Source organism: Ptiloglossa arizonensis, chromosome 11 (assembly GCF_051014685.1).
Source record: "Ptiloglossa arizonensis isolate GNS036 chromosome 11, iyPtiAriz1_principal, whole genome shotgun sequence".
NCBI lineage: Eukaryota > Metazoa > Arthropoda > Insecta > Hymenoptera > Colletidae > Ptiloglossa > Ptiloglossa arizonensis.
In genome coordinates, this window is record NC_135058.1 from 17,096,772 (window position 1) to 17,114,944 (window position 18,173).

The 18,173-nt window shown below is 45.0% G+C and overlaps 1 protein-coding gene across 3 annotated transcripts in view; it reads right to left on the reverse strand.

Annotated features, from left to right (window-relative positions):
• The window catches only part of LOC143152841 (zwei Ig domain protein zig-8), a 33,441-nt gene that overhangs the window by 1,762 nt on the left and 13,506 nt on the right, over positions 1-18,173 (reverse strand). For 2 of the 3 annotated variants that reach the window (XM_076323396.1, XM_076323399.1), the window contains exons 2-5: positions 14,248-14,414; positions 5,833-6,043; positions 3,188-3,315; positions 399-567 (exon numbers count right to left, since the gene is read on the reverse strand). In XM_076323396.1, the coding sequence (XP_076179511.1) occupies positions 399-567; positions 3,188-3,315; positions 5,833-6,043; positions 14,248-14,414 (675 nt within the window). Of the gene's footprint in view, positions 1-398; positions 568-3,187; positions 3,316-5,832; positions 6,044-14,247; positions 14,415-16,954; positions 18,152-18,173 lie in introns of those variants that run through there. The other variant, XM_076323398.1, reaches the window with a different exon arrangement.

Here is an 18,173-nt window from a genome sequence, read left to right on the forward strand (position 1 = left end):
ATTCGAATTTCGAAAGAAATATCGTTTTCGCGTTGGTATAATGTATCGCGAGTGACGCGACCTTTGCGCAGAAACGGGAAACTCGAGTTAACCGCAGGAGAGTTCACCGTTTGATTCATGAATGTTGCTTCGCCATTGAAATTGGTAAACCGTGTCAATCTCGCGCGTCAAATCCGCTCGACGTCGGCTTTCAGCGAATTTATACGCGCGAGGCGAGCAGATCGATTTCGCTTCCCGACGCGCGGGTTCTAGGGCAGGCTCGCGCGCTCTCTGGTCTTTCGAGACGAACGCGGACGAAATATTTAGCGAGAGATCGATCAGCGCCGCGGTCACCGAACATTCCCGCGATGTCTCCAACGAAAGCGGCGAGCGACTTTTAAACAATCCACGGCACTTACCGTTAACAACGTGCACCTTGATGCTACTGGGATTCGCGTTACTCGGCTGGCAGGTGTAGATCCCGGAGTCGCTCGGCACCGCTTTCTGGATCATTAAACGGCTGGTCGTTTCGGGGCCTTTCTCCGTCACCAGGCTGATACCGCCGCGCGGCGAGTCGAAATTAATTACCTGGACGAACAGATAAAATTACCGTCACTCGTTACCTCGCGTTTCGCGGGTATTCCCGGGTATTCCCGGGTATTCCCGGGTATTCCCGGGTATCGATCGTTCCGCGACGCGAATTCGGTTCACGACGAAACTCCGTTCATCCGATACTTGAGGGAAACCGCGAGAAAAAAAATATCCATCTGTAATATCCATCCGTAAAAGAAACATTACGACTTTGTACAAACGGCACACTTGTTCTTTCCATCTTACGAAACGAACGAATTCGAGTCTCTTTTAATTTCAATTCCTATTTTCTATTTTACACGTCCGACCGGAGAAGCCTCTCTATCCTTTTTACGTAAAAGGAACGTAAAAGGGGTAGCGAATTCTTGGGTGAAATACGCTACACGATAGGCAACCACTTCCAAAAAGTAAGAACCGAAGCCATTAAGAGGAACAGAATCGAAATGGGGTCCATTTCTTTCCCGGATTAGGTCCGGATTGCTTCTACGCGCTCGAAAAGAATTGCATTCGCTTGTCGGTTACAAATTGTACCGGACTTTGCAACGAGAGACTCGCGAACCGAGATAAAATTAGACTATTTTGTATAAATTTAATAGGAACGTACCATGCAACGGGTAAACGTTTCTTCCTTCTTTTCGATTCGACTTTCACGGGCCGTGAACGTTGGAAAATTTTTATTTCGAGAGCCAAGATGGAAGGAAATTTACAACGAACCGAGTGTAAAATTGATTTATCCGTGTCGTTCGATCGAGGGATTTAATATAATCCATAAACGAATCTTTCAAAATGGAAAGAGCTTCGTGAAAAGCGGTGGAATATAAATTTTTTGTCAAAGTCTTGGTTCGCTTTTCCGGAAAATTGTCCAAAGACCGATCAATTTTAGCAACAGCTTTAAATGCCATTGTAGGGTAATTTTATTGCTATTTAAATATGTAAATTGACTCGGTCTAACTTGCGCGGCCTATATATTCCGAAATGCAAATATGTACGCCATAACGGTTTCTCTCGAAAGGTGCGCAAGCGTGATTCTTTGTTTTCGATCGTTTAACGCGGTGCGAACAATTGGGACGTATCTCGAATTGCAGTTGCGTTGCCTTTGAAGTTTGGCTCGAAAATTGACGGTAATGCCTTGACCGTGGCCCACGACGCAGCCTGCGCGATAGAAACTTTTAACGTACTTGTAGAAACCCGGCAGAAGTTGCCGAAAGAAGAAAGGAAGTTCGAATTATCGCGTCGATCGAATCGTCCACCGCGTTAAAGGAAAACTTGCCCTTCGTGGTAGTAGATCTTAAAACGTTGATATCCTTTTTTATACAAATATATACGTTCGTAGTATTATCGCGTTCGCTGCTATGCTCGTTTGCATCGTAATCGCCAAGAGCATATTAAATTGTGCGTGTCGCGCGAAAGGTGCTGAAACAATTCGGATCGCGAATCGAGCTCGTTGCACAGGGACTCGAGTAAAATCCAGCGTCGTTGTATTTTTTCGATTTATCAAAGTTTCGTTGCGATTCGGCCGAAGAAGTCTCGAATATTTTATTCTTCGAACGCTTCGATACCGTGGAATTTCCGTCCAACGTGTTAACGAGTCGACACGGGAGAGTCCGACAATGTCAACTTGGACTGGAACACCGGATAACTCGTAAACTGCTCGAAAGTTTCCCGGTATTCGTACGAAGCGCGAAAAGATTACCGCGCGATCTCGCCTGTACTTCTCCGTTCCGGGTAAAACGTTGGAGCATTTCGCGCGATAGCTATCCACGTACACGGATTACACGTTTCGCCTATCCCTGGCATGCGCACAGTTTTAAAAAGAAACAATATTGGATCCCTCCCCAGATACATCCGACTTTTGGTTCGCGCAATCGTTCCCTCAAAGCTGCCGCGTCTGCTTTCTCATATTCTCGTGGAAACTACCCCCTTCCCCCTTCCCCGACCCTCTATCCTCCTCCAACCACCGGATTCTCGGTGTGCCGTGTAATACCGTTGCCGTGTACGAAGACAAAAGGTATTTTGCTTCAAGGTTCGCGAGAAGAATGGTAAAAAGATAGGTATGATACATGCGAGCCGCGTTTTCCTCGACGTAGTCCCTTTGAGCGGGTACAAAGAACCTTCCGAGAACGTAAAATGAACGGCGAATGCTCTCGGCTTGGCGTGCTAGCGGCATTAACTATGCGCCGCATATTATATTATCGCGTTACGTATGCGACTCGTCGAATACTCGCCGAGCGGAGGTAAATTCGCGATGCTGCGAAATTTATCCTACTTTTTTATACCGACAAATACCATCCCACTCCTCGTTATTGGACGTTTACGGCAACTTACACGGGGTACAAGAAAATCTATCGTTCTTTTTATCCGCTTATTCCTTTCTATGCGGTACGAAAATTTGTTTAAAGCGATCTACGAAGCGAATCGATCTACGCGGACAATTATTGCTCTTGAGTAAATTCTTGAAAAGAGGCTTCCATCTTACGTCGACAAAGGTGTTTGTCGGAATTGAATGAAACCCAAAGACGATTTACGAATGCGATAAATTTCGATCGACGTTGTTTAACATCGTCCAATGGAACGGTGTCCTCGAACAGCGAAGAAAAATGAACCTTGCCCTACTCGCCTGTGTGTTGTGACTCCAGTTCATCATGGGTGGCGGTTCTGGAGCGTACTTCACGATGCAAGTCAAGTTAATGGTGCTGCCCTTGTTGACGTACAGATCGGGCGCCCCGCGTATAATGGTGATCGGCTCTGAAACAGAATTTCGGACATTTTAACGATACTTGGTTCGATTTGAAAGAGTTTTCAGAGGAAACCTCTCTCTTTCGAGAGGAACGTCTCTGCAACGTTCGATCAATTTTGATTCGATTCGGCGGAACACGTTCGAAGAAACTGACGAAGGTTGCAGGTAGCGTTAGTCGACGACGTTTAAGACGTCGTTTCGAGAACCTTGTACGTTCTTTCGAGCTCGTCAAAGTGGCCAATTTGCTTTCGGTGGTTCCGAATCGAATATTTCGCCCCTATTCGTTCGTTTTATTCGCTCGTTCGTTTACGCATTTGTGCAATTTAAAGCCTTCCAAATTGGCCGGGAATCGATCGAAACCACTTTAATTAGCCGAGGCTCCACTTAGCCTAAATTATTACTTGGACTCGATCGATTCCCTTCGAATATCAGGAATTACTGTCCTCGATTTACCGTGGTTTTGTTCGGGTAACATCGATTAATTAAACTGTTCTTCTATTCACGGCAAATCCGGATAAAAAACTCGAGGAGAGGTATACGCGGGATCCGGACGAAGTATTTGTATCGAGAAACCTCTTAATTCTTAACCAATAATCCCCTTAATCCGAGTAATTACACCAAACGTTGCGTACGCGATTTCGTTTTCGAGATCGTAATTCCGTTCCGGGTGCACACGTTGCGTCCAAAATAAGTAATCTCGCGTTTGCAATGCATCGCGTTCGTTGCAACGATTAAACAAATTCACGTACTTTACGTGAATTATTTTTATATCGATCCACCTGATCGACAGTCGCGCATTTGTAAACGTTAATACCCCTCCAATACGGAAAAGAATCGATCGATTTCCGTAGCAACGAATCTTTTTTTTTCCCCCGAACTAGAAAAGTTTTCAATTCGAGCGTACGCACGATCAACCTCGAGTCGAAATTGCCCTAACTCGTCCATAGTGTCGGTGGACCGTGCACGTGTTACGAACGCCCTCTGTAACGCGTTTCGAGTACGTTTCGACGATACGTTCGACAGTGGAAAGGACCGGAATCGATAAATTGGATCGTTGAAACTGTTCGACGAGACATCGTATTATATAAATGCTGGATACTTTTATCGCGAGACGAAATATGGAAGCGAGCGTTGGGTAACGTTTTCAGGTCAAGTCGGTGCGATAAGATCCTCTCATTTAATAGTACGGCCCGGTTAGGTATCAGAGAAGTCATTAACGGTATACCTGCGAGGATATATGAGCCCGCAGACGGCCTGGTTTCACCTGCTTTGTATACCCGTATGAAGTCTTTGCACGGATTTCGTACGTATCCTCGATTAACCCCTTTCACGCGGCTTCGTTGCACGTCTCTGCATCTATCTCGAACTGAATTTCAAACACATTGATCACGGATGTGCGCGCAGACCTATTGCCCATTTTCTTTTTAATTTTATTTTGCAAACACGTCGTTTCAATTTTTCCCGGTAAATTCGTCTCCGACCTTTCTCGAAGCTTTCTTCGCCGAGGAAGCGACAATTTTATTAGTCACGAAAGACGAACGACACCCGTACCCGCGGGAATCGGGTTCTTTCTTTCGACGAGATGTCATTACCCGGCGTTAACGATTCATCGTAATAACGGAATAACGTATCGAAATTAGCGAAATAATTTACCCGCATAATACACGGTTCGTTAAATTGGTCAGATATTGGCGTTAAACTCGATTGCAAGTATCGCAACGCTTCGATATTTACGATGCCTTCGAGGCACGTATCACCTTTCAACGTGAATAACGATCGTGATTCTGCGCAAATAAATTTTTGTATGCGCATTCGCGTTCAATTTGCTACAATGGTAAGATAATTGTCGTCGCGAGACGACGCGCTGAACAGACGTGCTACGAATATATATAAGAATATCGCTGTACGAAAACCGATATACCCAAATCCAGGTAAACTTTTTAACATTTCAAACGAGCCGCGTACTTCTGGAATCGACCACTTTTAACGATACACGAAAATAGCCCTGTAGAAAATATGAAACCGTTTTACGAGAACGATATTTTGTCTCGTATCGCAGTGTTCGCTCTGTCTCTTAAAATTCGTCAGTGAATATTAACACTTTGCGCACAAAGCTCTTGCAATACCGTGAATCGGTGAACCGGTGGCTATTTCATCGTGCGTGGAATGTCCATATACCCGCTGCAAGCATAGATAGCGGGTTATAGTCAAAGGAGCGGTGCACTTAACCCTTTCGGTATGGGCGTCGACCGATAGATCACAGGCGTCCGTACCCATTTAGGTAGCTACGTGTTGACATTAAAATTGTACGCAGAGCAGTGACAAGATAGGAGCAGAAGGCGTCGCTCACGTGGCGTCGTTCTTTAAAACCAGACGGTCTCTAGTTGAATTTAAATCAACCGGATTACCATTTTGGTAAATTCCCGAGACTCAAAATGGCCGGGCACGGCTACCGCGTACCTTGGTTTTTGCAAAACCAGGAGAGCGCGGGCAAAAGATCCGCACCGTTAACTCGAGACACTTACCAACTACCGTTAGATAAATAGGATGACCGATAGGCGGTGTCGTTGATATTTGGCACTCGTAAATCCCAGAGTCCTTGCGCTGGGGATACCGTATCCTCAGCGTCCATTCTTCGGTGTGCACAAGGTGCTGAGCTTCGAAACGCTGGTCGCTCGTATACGTGTAACGACCGACCGTTAATAGGTGTATATCTCGATGCCTTATCCAGGATACCTGCGGTAAAATACAAATATTGATCGTACTCCTTCACGCCCATTCTCACCGTACACTGCTGTACAACTGTAATCGTCTACGCTAAAATAGAGATTTTAATACCTCGCGGGAAATTGAAAAACAAATTCGACGACTCGTTGCGCTTTAGTTTCGTTTATTTCGCCGTGTGCACAATTTCGAGTAAAATAAAATAAAACCGCTTTCGGTAATTTTGTACGCGAGAAGGAAAGTGCAACACCCCGAGAGATCGGATACTGCGAAGCGTATTAAAAGATACGTTCCATTTTCAAGGAGTGTTTCTTAATATTCATAAGATCATAGAACTCGATCGTCGAACCTTGCACGCTCGCATTATGAAACCGCGTAAACGTCACCTCGATAACATTTAAGTATCAAATTATTCGCAGAGTAATTATTCGAGAACGTTGCTTCGATAACTCGTACGAATAGAATTTTTTCATCGATCTTAACGAGTGATTCTTGATCACTCTGAAATAAAAAGTCACGACGCGGCGTGTTATTTGTTTCGCTTCTTTTTCGTTCGCGAATTTTCTCGAACCGTGGAAAAAATTGGTCGGATTCATTGGTCGTGGTAATTTTTACGGTCGTTCGATCGAGAATATTCCTCTCGGTAGAACCGATATAAAAAATTTGATACCCAGATCGCGCGCACACGCCTGTCGCGCTAATTCCGAAGCCAATTGGTCGAACCTCGCGCGTATTTAAATCAATAATCTGCCAACAATATCAATGAACTGTAAACGTAATTTCACGGAGTGCAGCGTTCTCTCCGAGTTACATTTATATCCGATTGACCTTAATTGTCGCTCAAAGGGCGATCGGGACGATACGACGATAATCGTCGATATCGTTTACCGGATTTGTTCGTCGAAAAAAGATACACTCGGCGACAAACTGATCATTTTCAGGGTTTCTCCGAACCGATGGAACGTGCAAAAGTTTTGCATCGTCCTTTAAAGAAATTAAAGGAGCACCTCTGTGCAGTTTACGCTACACTCTCGGAAACTTGACACGTTTGAGGTACCGTTAAAAATGAACCCAAATGCGAGACCATTCGGACTGTAGTCAATTACACGTTACTCGAATCACTTTTGGTAAACTTGCGGTTACTCGAAAGCGGTAACGCGAAAAATCAAGAGAGTTGGCGAGTCGTTTATAGAATACTTGGAAAATAATTATGTACATTGTTACCGAAACGAATGCGGGACGTATGGGTCGAAAGAAGTACAAACTATTAAATCCGCGGTAAGCTATTTATTTTTCTAATAAACTTTTCGTATTACGTGTCAATCTTTGCGTCTGTTTTCACGAATTGTTCATTTTCGTGAATTGTGTTACACGCAACTGTAAAAATCCAAAGAGGCCTTGACATTTTGTCGCGGAATTTCGAGCAAAGTGCGTTTAAATGTTCGGGAGTGGCGTTCATATTTTAAACACGTCCACGTCGCGGGAAAATGTTTGCCACGAAGGTGTCGAGCAAACGAAACGCGTGCAAGGAAAATTAAAATGCATTTCTTTGAAATTCATTCGATAATCGTTTAAAAGCAGTTGCCCGTACAAACGGTGTCCGTCGTTCTTGTTTTCTATTCGAACACGTTGCCTAGAAATAGAAAGTCAAAGTAGTCAAAGAGAGAGGAATGAAATCAAAAGGTCCGTTTTAAACGGTAAAAACGTTTCGCGGTATTGAATTGTACTCGTGTACTCGATGCACGGTTACGCAAATATAGTTTGCGCGATATAGTTTTCGCTAATTCGGGAAAATTATTAGTAGACGATCAACGCTCCGAAGGTTACGATAAAAATGTCGCGTTCCACTTTCCGTAACGTTTATTATTTTCATTCGAATTTTTATGAAATTGGATCCGTTGAAGTTGGGGGAAGAAATATTTGCACAATACCGTTGTTTCGGAATAGTCCTCGATTTCGAGTTGCGAAACTTTTGTACGTATTTGGGACGAAGGGCGTATAAAAGTATTGCTCGCTGCACAGCGTTGCACACAAGTGCACGGAACGCATCGCGAATCTGGCTTTGCGACGAAACAAGCATCTAAAGCGCTCGATTTTATTCACCGCGGTGACTGGTGGTTTTTACCGCGTTACATTATTTTCGAAACGAGTCGATCGTCAACGCGTCGCTCGATGCTACGTGGATTTCCTGTTTTTGGGAAAAATTTGGGCTCAATTACGTAATGGATAGAATCGATTTCAATTCGGGCAGATGGAACGCAATGTAAAAACGGTTTCGTCGATTCGTGGTAACGGTAAAATATATCGATCGGTCGTAGCGAAATAGAGAAACGAAGCTTCAACGGGGCGGACCGCGATTAAATTTCCATTGTATTTACGATCCGATCTCGGAGAATAACCCACGGCCGAGTCTAAAAATTAAGCGACATCGAGAGATTGGACATTGAGCGATTCTGAACACCAAAGGACTCGAGACGGGGTTTCACGAAATTGCGCCCAAGAGAAACCGAAGGCTGGAGAAGGAAGGATATCCCTTTTCCCTGGGATAAGTACATAGTCGATATCCATGACAACGCTGCACCGTTTACACCGATGTTGAAAGTTTTGCAATTAACAGACGGTAGCGGTACGGTGTCGAACGCTTTCGAAAAATCGATATATACTATAAGTACTTACGTAACAGGGAACGAATGTACGCGTTCGATCGATCGATCGATCGAACGCTGTGTAAGCAAACTTATCGAACTAGCGAAACTTTCGAACTTACCGGCGAAACAGTCACGAAACTCCGCGAACTTATTTTCAATGTTGTCAAAGTTTGGAATGTTCCCGAAAGCAGCGCTAAAATCACGCGATCGCTTAAACGGCTACGTATAACGACCGACCGTCGTGAAATTCAAATTTTGGAAGAACAACGTTTCAGGCGCATCGATCCGCTTTACGGTATCCGCGAAAGGAAGCCTGGTTCCGTTCGATCGATCGGAAGTGTTTCGAGTTGCCGTGAGAATGGGGCGAAGTACGGTGTATTCTTAAATGTTGGTCGGCGCGTCGGCCGAGATCTTGGGATTAAAGCGTAAAGCGTAAAGCGTGAACGTTCACGGAGAGAGGGAGCTCGGTGGTTGCGGCACGAAGGGTCTTTTCGAGGGTATTTCGTTTCACGAGTGCATCGCCCCGCATAAACCAATTTCCCGTTACGTTGGCGTCGCTCCACTCGAGGCGAGTGTGACGTCACCATGGAGATTCGGTATTGTCCTAGCTCGGTCCGCGAACCTGGCAGCTGCGGCAGCCAGCGAGTTCTCGAGATGACACCGGTGTGTCATCGGCATTAGTCGCGGCATTGTTTGGTGAAATTCAACCGAAATCTATGCAGCTCGCGTGATCGTGCGCGCCGCTTTCCATGCACCGAGGGCGCTGCACAGTGCGGTGGTGCATTTATGTACGCGCGAGTAAAACGAACTCCGGGCCAGCAACGGGCCAAGTGTCCACGAATGGCTCCGAGCGAATTTCGCGGTTCCCTCGTTCTCCGAATTACTCTCCGCTGTATCCGCGCCCGTACGATCTCCCTTTATTGTCCTTTAATTTCCCTCGAATTACCACGGACGCGTTAAATAGCTCGTTCAGCACCGAGATTTATTTACACCTGTTTTCGGATTTACGCAAAAACCGTTGAAGCGGTCCACCGGGCGAACAGGAATCGGCAACTGTTGCATTCCGTTCGATCGATTCGAACCGCTTTCGAGCATTCCGACGCTCGGCTCTCGCGCTATGGCCACCGCCGTACGGATTCTTGCGTCTTCGAGCGAGTTAACGCGCATCGACGCGCGTAGACGTCGAGAACGTACCGGCAATGTATTCGCAACTGCGAACCGAGACCAACCGTTGGCCAAGCCCGCGGTTCCGACGCGTTCGCGCAAACGAAATTGCTGCATCTTTCCGCAAAATTTCCCACCTTCTCCGTTCGTGTTGCACTCTCAGGTCCCGTGGAAGATGCACCGAGAGGGCGCGCGTATTGTCTCTGGAAATCTTTTCAAAGGCGCGCTTCTTCGACGTTTTCCAGGGCTTTTGTGCCACGCTCGCAACGACCGGTCCGATACGCAGAATCCGAATAAGTCTTACACAGGAGTCCTCCTGTAAGAGAGGTGGCTCGCTACGTGTCCCTGGTGAACTCGGCGTACGAGGTCGTTTCGCGTCGCGACTCCGACTTTGCTAAACTTTCTTCAATTTCTTGCATCTCTTTCAGAATTTCCAGAAGGTTGACCTTTTCTTTTCCTCGATTTTTGCGAACATTTATAAATCTTTATCGTTCCGATCCAATGGAGCGATATTTCGCAGCTCGATTCGTGCGCGCACAATACTGCCGAAACGTCACCGCGGACCATTCAATGATCGCATCGGAGACACGATGCGAACAACTTCGGAGAACAGTGGGGACAAGTTCTCGGACAACGGTGTACTTTAACGATGTTTCGAAAGCGGAGTCGGTCTTATCCGGATCGATCGATCCAAGGTGGGTTTTATCCGTGTCGAAGCTTCGTCCCAAGCTCGCACCGGATGCCGCGACCCAACGTCGCGTCTCAGCGATCGCGCGTCTCGCGCCGAAGCGAACGAGCTCGTTTCATTGGACAACGGTTCCGGAAATTAAGCCTCGGACCTATTTCTATATCGTAACCGAAACTCGTACACCGATACGTCTACTTGGCCGCCAGACGGCAGCGATACGGAACACGTTCGTGTTTGCGCAGCCTCGTAATTATAATTTAGTCCAGGTTGCCTCGGAGAAGGACGAGAGGTCGCGCACGTGTACCAGGGAGAACGTTTTCAGCGTTGTTTGCACGGAGAATGCCGGTGATAGGCCCTCGTCTTTCGACCGGCTTGACGCTTCCATTGACGCGGCCAAGGATTACAGGCTCTTACCGTGAAAGCGGACAGAAGGGAAAATGGGATCGCCCAAGTAGACGGAGAACGGATCTCGAGAAAATAAGGACTCGCTGATCTTTACCCGGATAAAGGAGACCGGGTTACCGCCGCCGGAGTTCCCTGCCGCCGGAGTTTGTCACCCACGTCTGTACACACGTATCTACTCGAGCTCGTATGGGTTGCACTTTCCCGTTATCCGAGAAGTATGGAACGGTGTAATGATCTCGACACTTTGAGAAACGGCGAAGAAAGAAAGTTGTTGGGTAAGATTTGGAATTTCTTTCTCCTCGGAACGTAACGGGAAACGGCGCACGAGGAAAACACTTTTAACCGTACGAAATCTACCTCCGAAATATAGTATACTACTCTACCGTTATATTTCGTTCAACTCGAACAGTATTACCTTTCTTTTGCGTACGCGCGCTCGCTCGCGCGGCCACATATAGCACGTACACGGTTTCGTTCTACGTCGATGGCATCGTTCGCAGTTTCATCGGTACCGTTATTTCGTATTAATAACGCGTCGTTATTATCGTTGCGGAGAAAATGTTTTCGAATCGTGGGCGAGATATCGAAACAGTGAATTGTCACGCGCTGCTTCGGGCATTCGCGAACTTAATCGTCGGTCAACGTTCAAATTTATTCGTACCGGTAGATAATTGACGCCACTGTTGTTATTACGTAACATTGCGAACCACTTTCCAGCGCACACGTTCCATCTGCGTTTCGTTCGCGTTGATCCGAAATGTCGCGCGTCTTGCTTGGAAATTCCAACGTATTTTACAGATTCGGTTACTTTTGTGCGATGACGTTTGAACTCGATTTGAAATTCCATTGCTCGGTTTTAATCGACGTTCGTTCAATTCGTCGTTCGTCCTACGGAACATTTTTCGAACCCGGAACTAGATTCGTCGTTGTTACGAGAACGGAGGGAGGCGACGCGCGGTTTAAATATTTTTTCAGACTTTCGAATCTGTTCCGTACAATTGTGCACGTAGATGCGATAGCGCGTGTTGATAAAGATTCAACGAGCTACCGACAAAGTCGTTTTCGTTCAGGGAAGGACGTGAAATTGTGAAAAATCGAGAGTCGAATCGTCGCGCGTTCTTCACCGCCGTGCCTACGAATATAGTAGGCCTAACGGGCCGACGCGACAGCGAAGGACGTGCAACGATTCCGCTCTAGATTTTTCACAATTTCACGTCCTTCCATAAACGGAAACGACTTTCTCGGTAGTCCGTTAAATTTGTTTCGATGTACGCTAGCGTACCGCGTACGAACAAAATATACTTCGTTTAAAATCTCCCGATTTTAAAAGCATATTCTTCGAAGACGTTTCATAGATATTTCGCTGTTTCGTGATATTCAAACGAATGAAAAAGGAAAGGAATTCGTTGCATTTAACCGAGCTAAAATGACTCCGAGCGCAAGAATCGGATAAGACCGTGTCCGGGGCTATTGTAATTGCTTCCATTGAGAGGCTCCGAGCCAAAGTCAAACTGCTGTTGATTAGCTCGTGGTCTCTGTATGCTTACTAATGAAGACCGCTATTATCGTCCTCGGTGTATTAACAGCCGGTTCTTAGCTGCTCTGGATAAACGTACCGTGATCGTGTACGTATCTTCGCCTTTGAAAGCTAGCTACCGTTTCAGCTTCCATAATCGTGACAGCACGCGTCACGACAGATCAGCCGTTGAATCCACACTCGCGATCGACCAACCTCCCAAATGGGGGATTAAACGCGTGTCGTATCCAGCGGAAATCTAGAAACGAGCGTCTTTGGGAATTCGAACGAATTTACCCTTCTCTTGCTTCCATAGCGAATTCCCGTTCCGCGCGAGTCCTACGTATCCCTTTTAATCCGTAGAGGATCAACGGTGTTACGAAAACTCTGGCGCGCTTTGGCCGTGTTTATCGTTAGGTTTCGACGATCGTGGATTCGGTCGGGTCAAAAGTTCTCGTTCGAAGTGGCCGACAAATTTGCCAAGACTGCGTACCTTTCCATTTACGATGCAGATCCGCCTCGAGTTATTTACGAGATCCGATCCAACGATCTCCGTTTCGACGTTATCCTTTCTCTTAACGTTTTTATTTCGTCGTAGAAATATCCGAGCGATTTCCGTCTCCAAGCGGAGACACGCTTCGCCAGAAAGTGGAAAGTGACACGCCGCGCTCGCGTCGAAGTACGGTTAGAAGGTTGCGAGAACGAATGTGGTAAAAATGGTCCGACTGTTGGTATTGCGACTTTTTTATTACGCGATCCACGGACCAAGTCGAGAAACATTCCCCTTAATTTACGATACCCCTTTGCTCCATTCTCGACAGCTTCGTACCCAACACGTGGCGTGAAATCTTGGAAAAGTGTCCCACGTTTCTTCTTACTCGTAGCCCCGTGTGGCAACAAGGACGTTTCGTCCTTGACTGGATCGTCCACTTTCGCTGCTTCGATGCGCACTCCCTTTTCTCGAACGTGAAATCGTCTCGGAGGAAATAAACGAGCTTCGTCAAAGTTAATCGGAAAGAACCGGTCAAAGACCCTGGCTACGCACCAACGAGTTTGCGCCATAAGTCGCGGAGAATGGCACGTAACAAGAACGAAACGCACAATTGGTATTTCCATTCCGTACGCGATGGATTTACCGAAGACATCGTTACGGATCGATTCGTCGAAATTGTTGGATATTTCGATCGTTTGCCTTTTCAGGATTCTAATCTTCGATACGACGCTGGACTGTTCCATTCGATATTGTCTCAAGCGCATCCATTAAAATGCATCGAATATCGATCCTCCCTTTGAGACGCGAAGGCTGTACCGGCGAACAAACGGACTCGAAGTTTTAAATATTCAGTAGTTACCGAGAGAACGATACCGTGTAGGCCGATGTGCCGGAAAAGAGTCCGATATGCGAGATCTGTACGATTCTGATACCATTCGATCCATCCACCGGACTCTGCTTTCGTGCAAGACGACCGTTTAATAATGCAAAGACGCAAGCACCGACACCGATTTCATTTTTCAAGCCTCCACGGTGAACAGGAACACAGCCGAAACGTTTATTTAACGGATTCAACGAAATCGACGAGTGTACGTAAATTCGCGTAACGTTGTTATCGCGCTCGAAATAGAGTCGCCGAAGAAAACCGAAGAAAAAAGTTTTTATTCGCAGCTACCGGCATCGTTTAAAGTTCGAGAGCGCAGTTCGTTCGTTCTCTTTCTCGAATCGAGATTCGTTAAGGTCACGATTTACACGATTACGAGGTCGGGTGCTCGAAAAATGTGGAAGCCTTTTGAAACTTACCGTTCGATTTCCAAGGTTTTTCACTTTGCATACCAGATGCAGAGTTTTCCCCACCAGACCGGTGAAGTTCGACTGCATGGTAGTGTCGAAATGGGGCCCCGTCTCAGGAGTCGGCCATTCCTCCAGAAAGTCGGTTCGGAAATTTCTTAAACACGACGCTATACCACCTGAAAATTAATCGGTCAACGATTATACGGACAGTCCTGTTAACGCGCGTAATTAACCTCTTCAGGGATACTGGCACGCGCGTGTACGTCTAGTACCTACTTTAGTAGTATTTCGTATAACGTTTGTCGTTAAGTTTTCCAGCGAACGAAACCGGTGCATCGTTGCAAGATCGATAGACGTTACGGAGAAATATCGGTTCGAATTTGAATCCACGTCGGACGAAACATCTTCGTCCCTGGAGAGGTTAAGGAAAACGCGTTTATCCTTCGAACGCACAACCGTTACATCGGAGAAAATATTAGACATCGAGACGATCGAATCGATACAATTAATTTTTTACCATCCGCCTCGAGTACCTCTGGTTGGCCGTAGTCGTTTAATTTACTCGGTTCTGAACTATCATTTCCAGTATCGTAAAATATACGACTGCGTTGTAAAAAAATGAATCACCTCGAAATCTCTGCCGTTTATAATATTTTTGAAGAAATTCGTTCGTTACGGTTTTACGTACGCCTAACCCTTTACAAAGGCATTCGTTCGTCGCTAAAAGTTGCACATTGATCGTAAGTAATTTATATTTTTTAGAACGAAGTAGGAAGAAAATCCTTAAATTACGCTTCCTCGGTACCTCCTCCTCTGCAGTTAATCTCGCTAACTCGGTACTGTCGAGACGAAAATAGATTAAGAAAAAAAGCAAATGGAGACGACAGGCGGGGAAAGGAGCTAGGAATTAAATAATCTCGAGCTAACTGGCTACTATTCAGTTAAGCTATCTCTAGAGGGCTTACGTAAAGTCGGTACCTATGGGACGCAGGTCCCGTTGAAAAGCTGCGAACTTTCAAAGAAATTAAAATACGTCGACTCGCGGACACTTTCGCGACGTTAGAAAAACTTGGCGAACGCGTATTAGATTGAACAAACTTGGCAAACGGTCCAAAATTCCCGTAAACTCCTTCGCTGCTTCGTATCTAGATTGCTTTACTACAGAGGTCAGAGATTTCAACTTTGAGATCTGTTCACAATGTTGGTAAAACTGTTACATTCGATGTTAAGAAACAAAGAATCAAAGACGAAGCGAACAGTTAGGATAGACGGAACGACTGCTCGTGTGCCTTAAATCGTACCAGCAGAATTCTATCGTCTCGTACTTTGCTTCTTAACGTTACTTCGGTATAATTTGTTTGCTATTTCGATGGAACTCGAAGTTACCGATAGAGTTTACCTACAGAAACACAAACATTGGCGGCGAAAAAGGTTCGCATCGAAGAGACGTCGATTTTTAACTTTCAAACCGAAGCGAGGGTTTATTTCGGAAGTGTCCTTTGTTGGCATCAATTTCTCACGTTACTGTTCGCAATTATACATTTTACGAGATACGATCGTACCGTCGAGTACGCTCTCTCTCTCTCTCTCTCTCTCTCTCTCTCTCTGCCTTCCTTCTTTCCACATTGGATACTTTTGGCGTTTCATCTTCGTTCTTATCGTTCCAAAAATTATGTTTAGGCAATTGACAAAATATTTTTCTGTTCACGAATATTATCGTTTCCTTGCTATTTTGACAAACGTAGTCGCGATTAATCCATCGAATTGGAATATTTGTATTCAACGAGAAGCATGTCTCTCATTTTATCTGTCGTATTTTCACAAAACTGTGATTTTTTCGATTTACCGAATTGAAAAGTTTTTCCGGTTACGGTTCACGACGTTGAAGAAGATTTCCGAATGTTTCGCGCGGATCGAACGATTAGAAATTGGCATCGATGTACCTTTGTCTCGTCGATAATATTTTTCTCGTATCGAGTTTGTCACGCACAAAATTGCGCGTTCGGTTTATTTTGAATTTCGTTGCTCGTCGCGATAGAACGTTCTTTCATCAACTGCAATTTTCCATTTTGGCGCAGCGTGACAACGTAAAACTGGCAGGATATCGCGCGTAGAATATTGAATACACTCGTAACGAGAATCAACCGCATTCGGGCGGAATTATTTTTGTTCTATTTGTGCTTTCCGCGATGGACCATTGTCGGTGCAAGAATACATAATCCGTTTCAGCATGCGTCACGGCGTTGGTCGCCGTATTATCCTAATACGCTCGTATCTGTGGAAATATTGCGTAGTTGTTTCGCGAGTATCCGCAAACTACGTGTTCCACGATCGTTTCGCTGGTTGATTTTTTTTGCAGAAATTTATTGCGCGACCTAGCGCTCGCCCCCGAGGATGGATTCTTGCTTCGCTGGATTAAAAATATTTCCAGCAACGCGCGTTTCAAGCTTGTTTAGAGAGTTTCGCAACATTTACTTTTAACGCGACGACGTATTTCTTCGTCGTAATGCTTTTCGCGACGAGATCTCGAAGCACGATTCTTGCGTATCCATCGGAATATTTTTAAAAAGTTATTTTCGTTTCTCTTGCGTTATACAAAGGTACGCTCGTCGATGGATTTAATTCGATCGAACGTTTTTTCGAATAACAATTTAGTCGGTTGAACGACCAGTCAGATTCTTGCGTGTCTAAACAATTGTTCCAGTGATATACTTACCGCGCACTATTTTTACGGATATTCACAAGTCGGAGATGGATAAACAATTTTATCGAGTAAATCGAAAAGTCGGTTCGAGAATCGATTCCATTGGTTAATTCCATCGGCACGGTATACACCGTACCGTATAATGTATGCCGAAAGAACGAAATGGATGCAGATACGTAATAATTTGAATTCGTTGCTCGACGTTGACCGTTGTCACCTGCCTTCCGGTTACGTGTAAGTTTCGATAGAAGTCCCGTCGTTTATTACGACGTAGCGACTTTGCTTACTCGATAAGGAACGAATTTACTAAATATTTATGAAAATGCCAAAGTAAAATATTACACGAATAATGCATCCGGTTTACAGGAGGAAAAAAACTGCGATACATAAATTTAATCGCTTCGCGACTCTTCGAAGGAAACGAAAATTATGTCCTACGGATGCCTTTGAAATTGGACAGTTGTTGAATTTTTTAACAAATACAATTAAGAAACTATGCAACGAATTAAATACCAATAAATGGATCACCGTGTTAACACGAATACCCTTGCATCGGGGAATAGTAAGAATCGAAATTCCAAACAAAGTTACGTACTATAAAATATAGCGCAAACATCGTCAACGAAAAATTGAATAGAACTTGCAAGCCCACGAAAGCAGAAAAGTAGACAGCAAACAATATTGGCAAGACTACTTATAAATAGTCGATGCGACTTTAAGTATACGCGTAAAAGAGAAATAAATTTATTAGGCGTAAAATTGTTTTACACGATATTTTCAGAGACAGTCCGAACCAAGATACGGTTGCGCGTGACATCCAAGGCAATAAATTGCAGCCCTTTTTGAACAAGGGCTAAGACGATTACGATTGGATTATAGGACATTAAGAATTGGGGGGGATTGTCCAAATGTGATCAACAATTTCATTCAAGGGCCAAGTAGACACACGTGGGAATAATTTTTCCGTTTATACTTTTAATTTCATCGAACGATTGTTTTAACGTTTCAATTATAGGGGTGTACGCTTTTCGTAACAATTTCTCAAAATTATATCGAAAACGAACGAAATTAGTGATAAATGAAAACGTTGTTTCGAGAAAAACGCGTTTACAGTTTTGGGAACAGTTCACACATTACTTAGCTTTTGATAAAACGTTTAAACGTCTTCAGCACTCTATTTTCCACAATTTTCGCGATCTATATATTTGGAAACGGTGGTAGGAAGAATAAA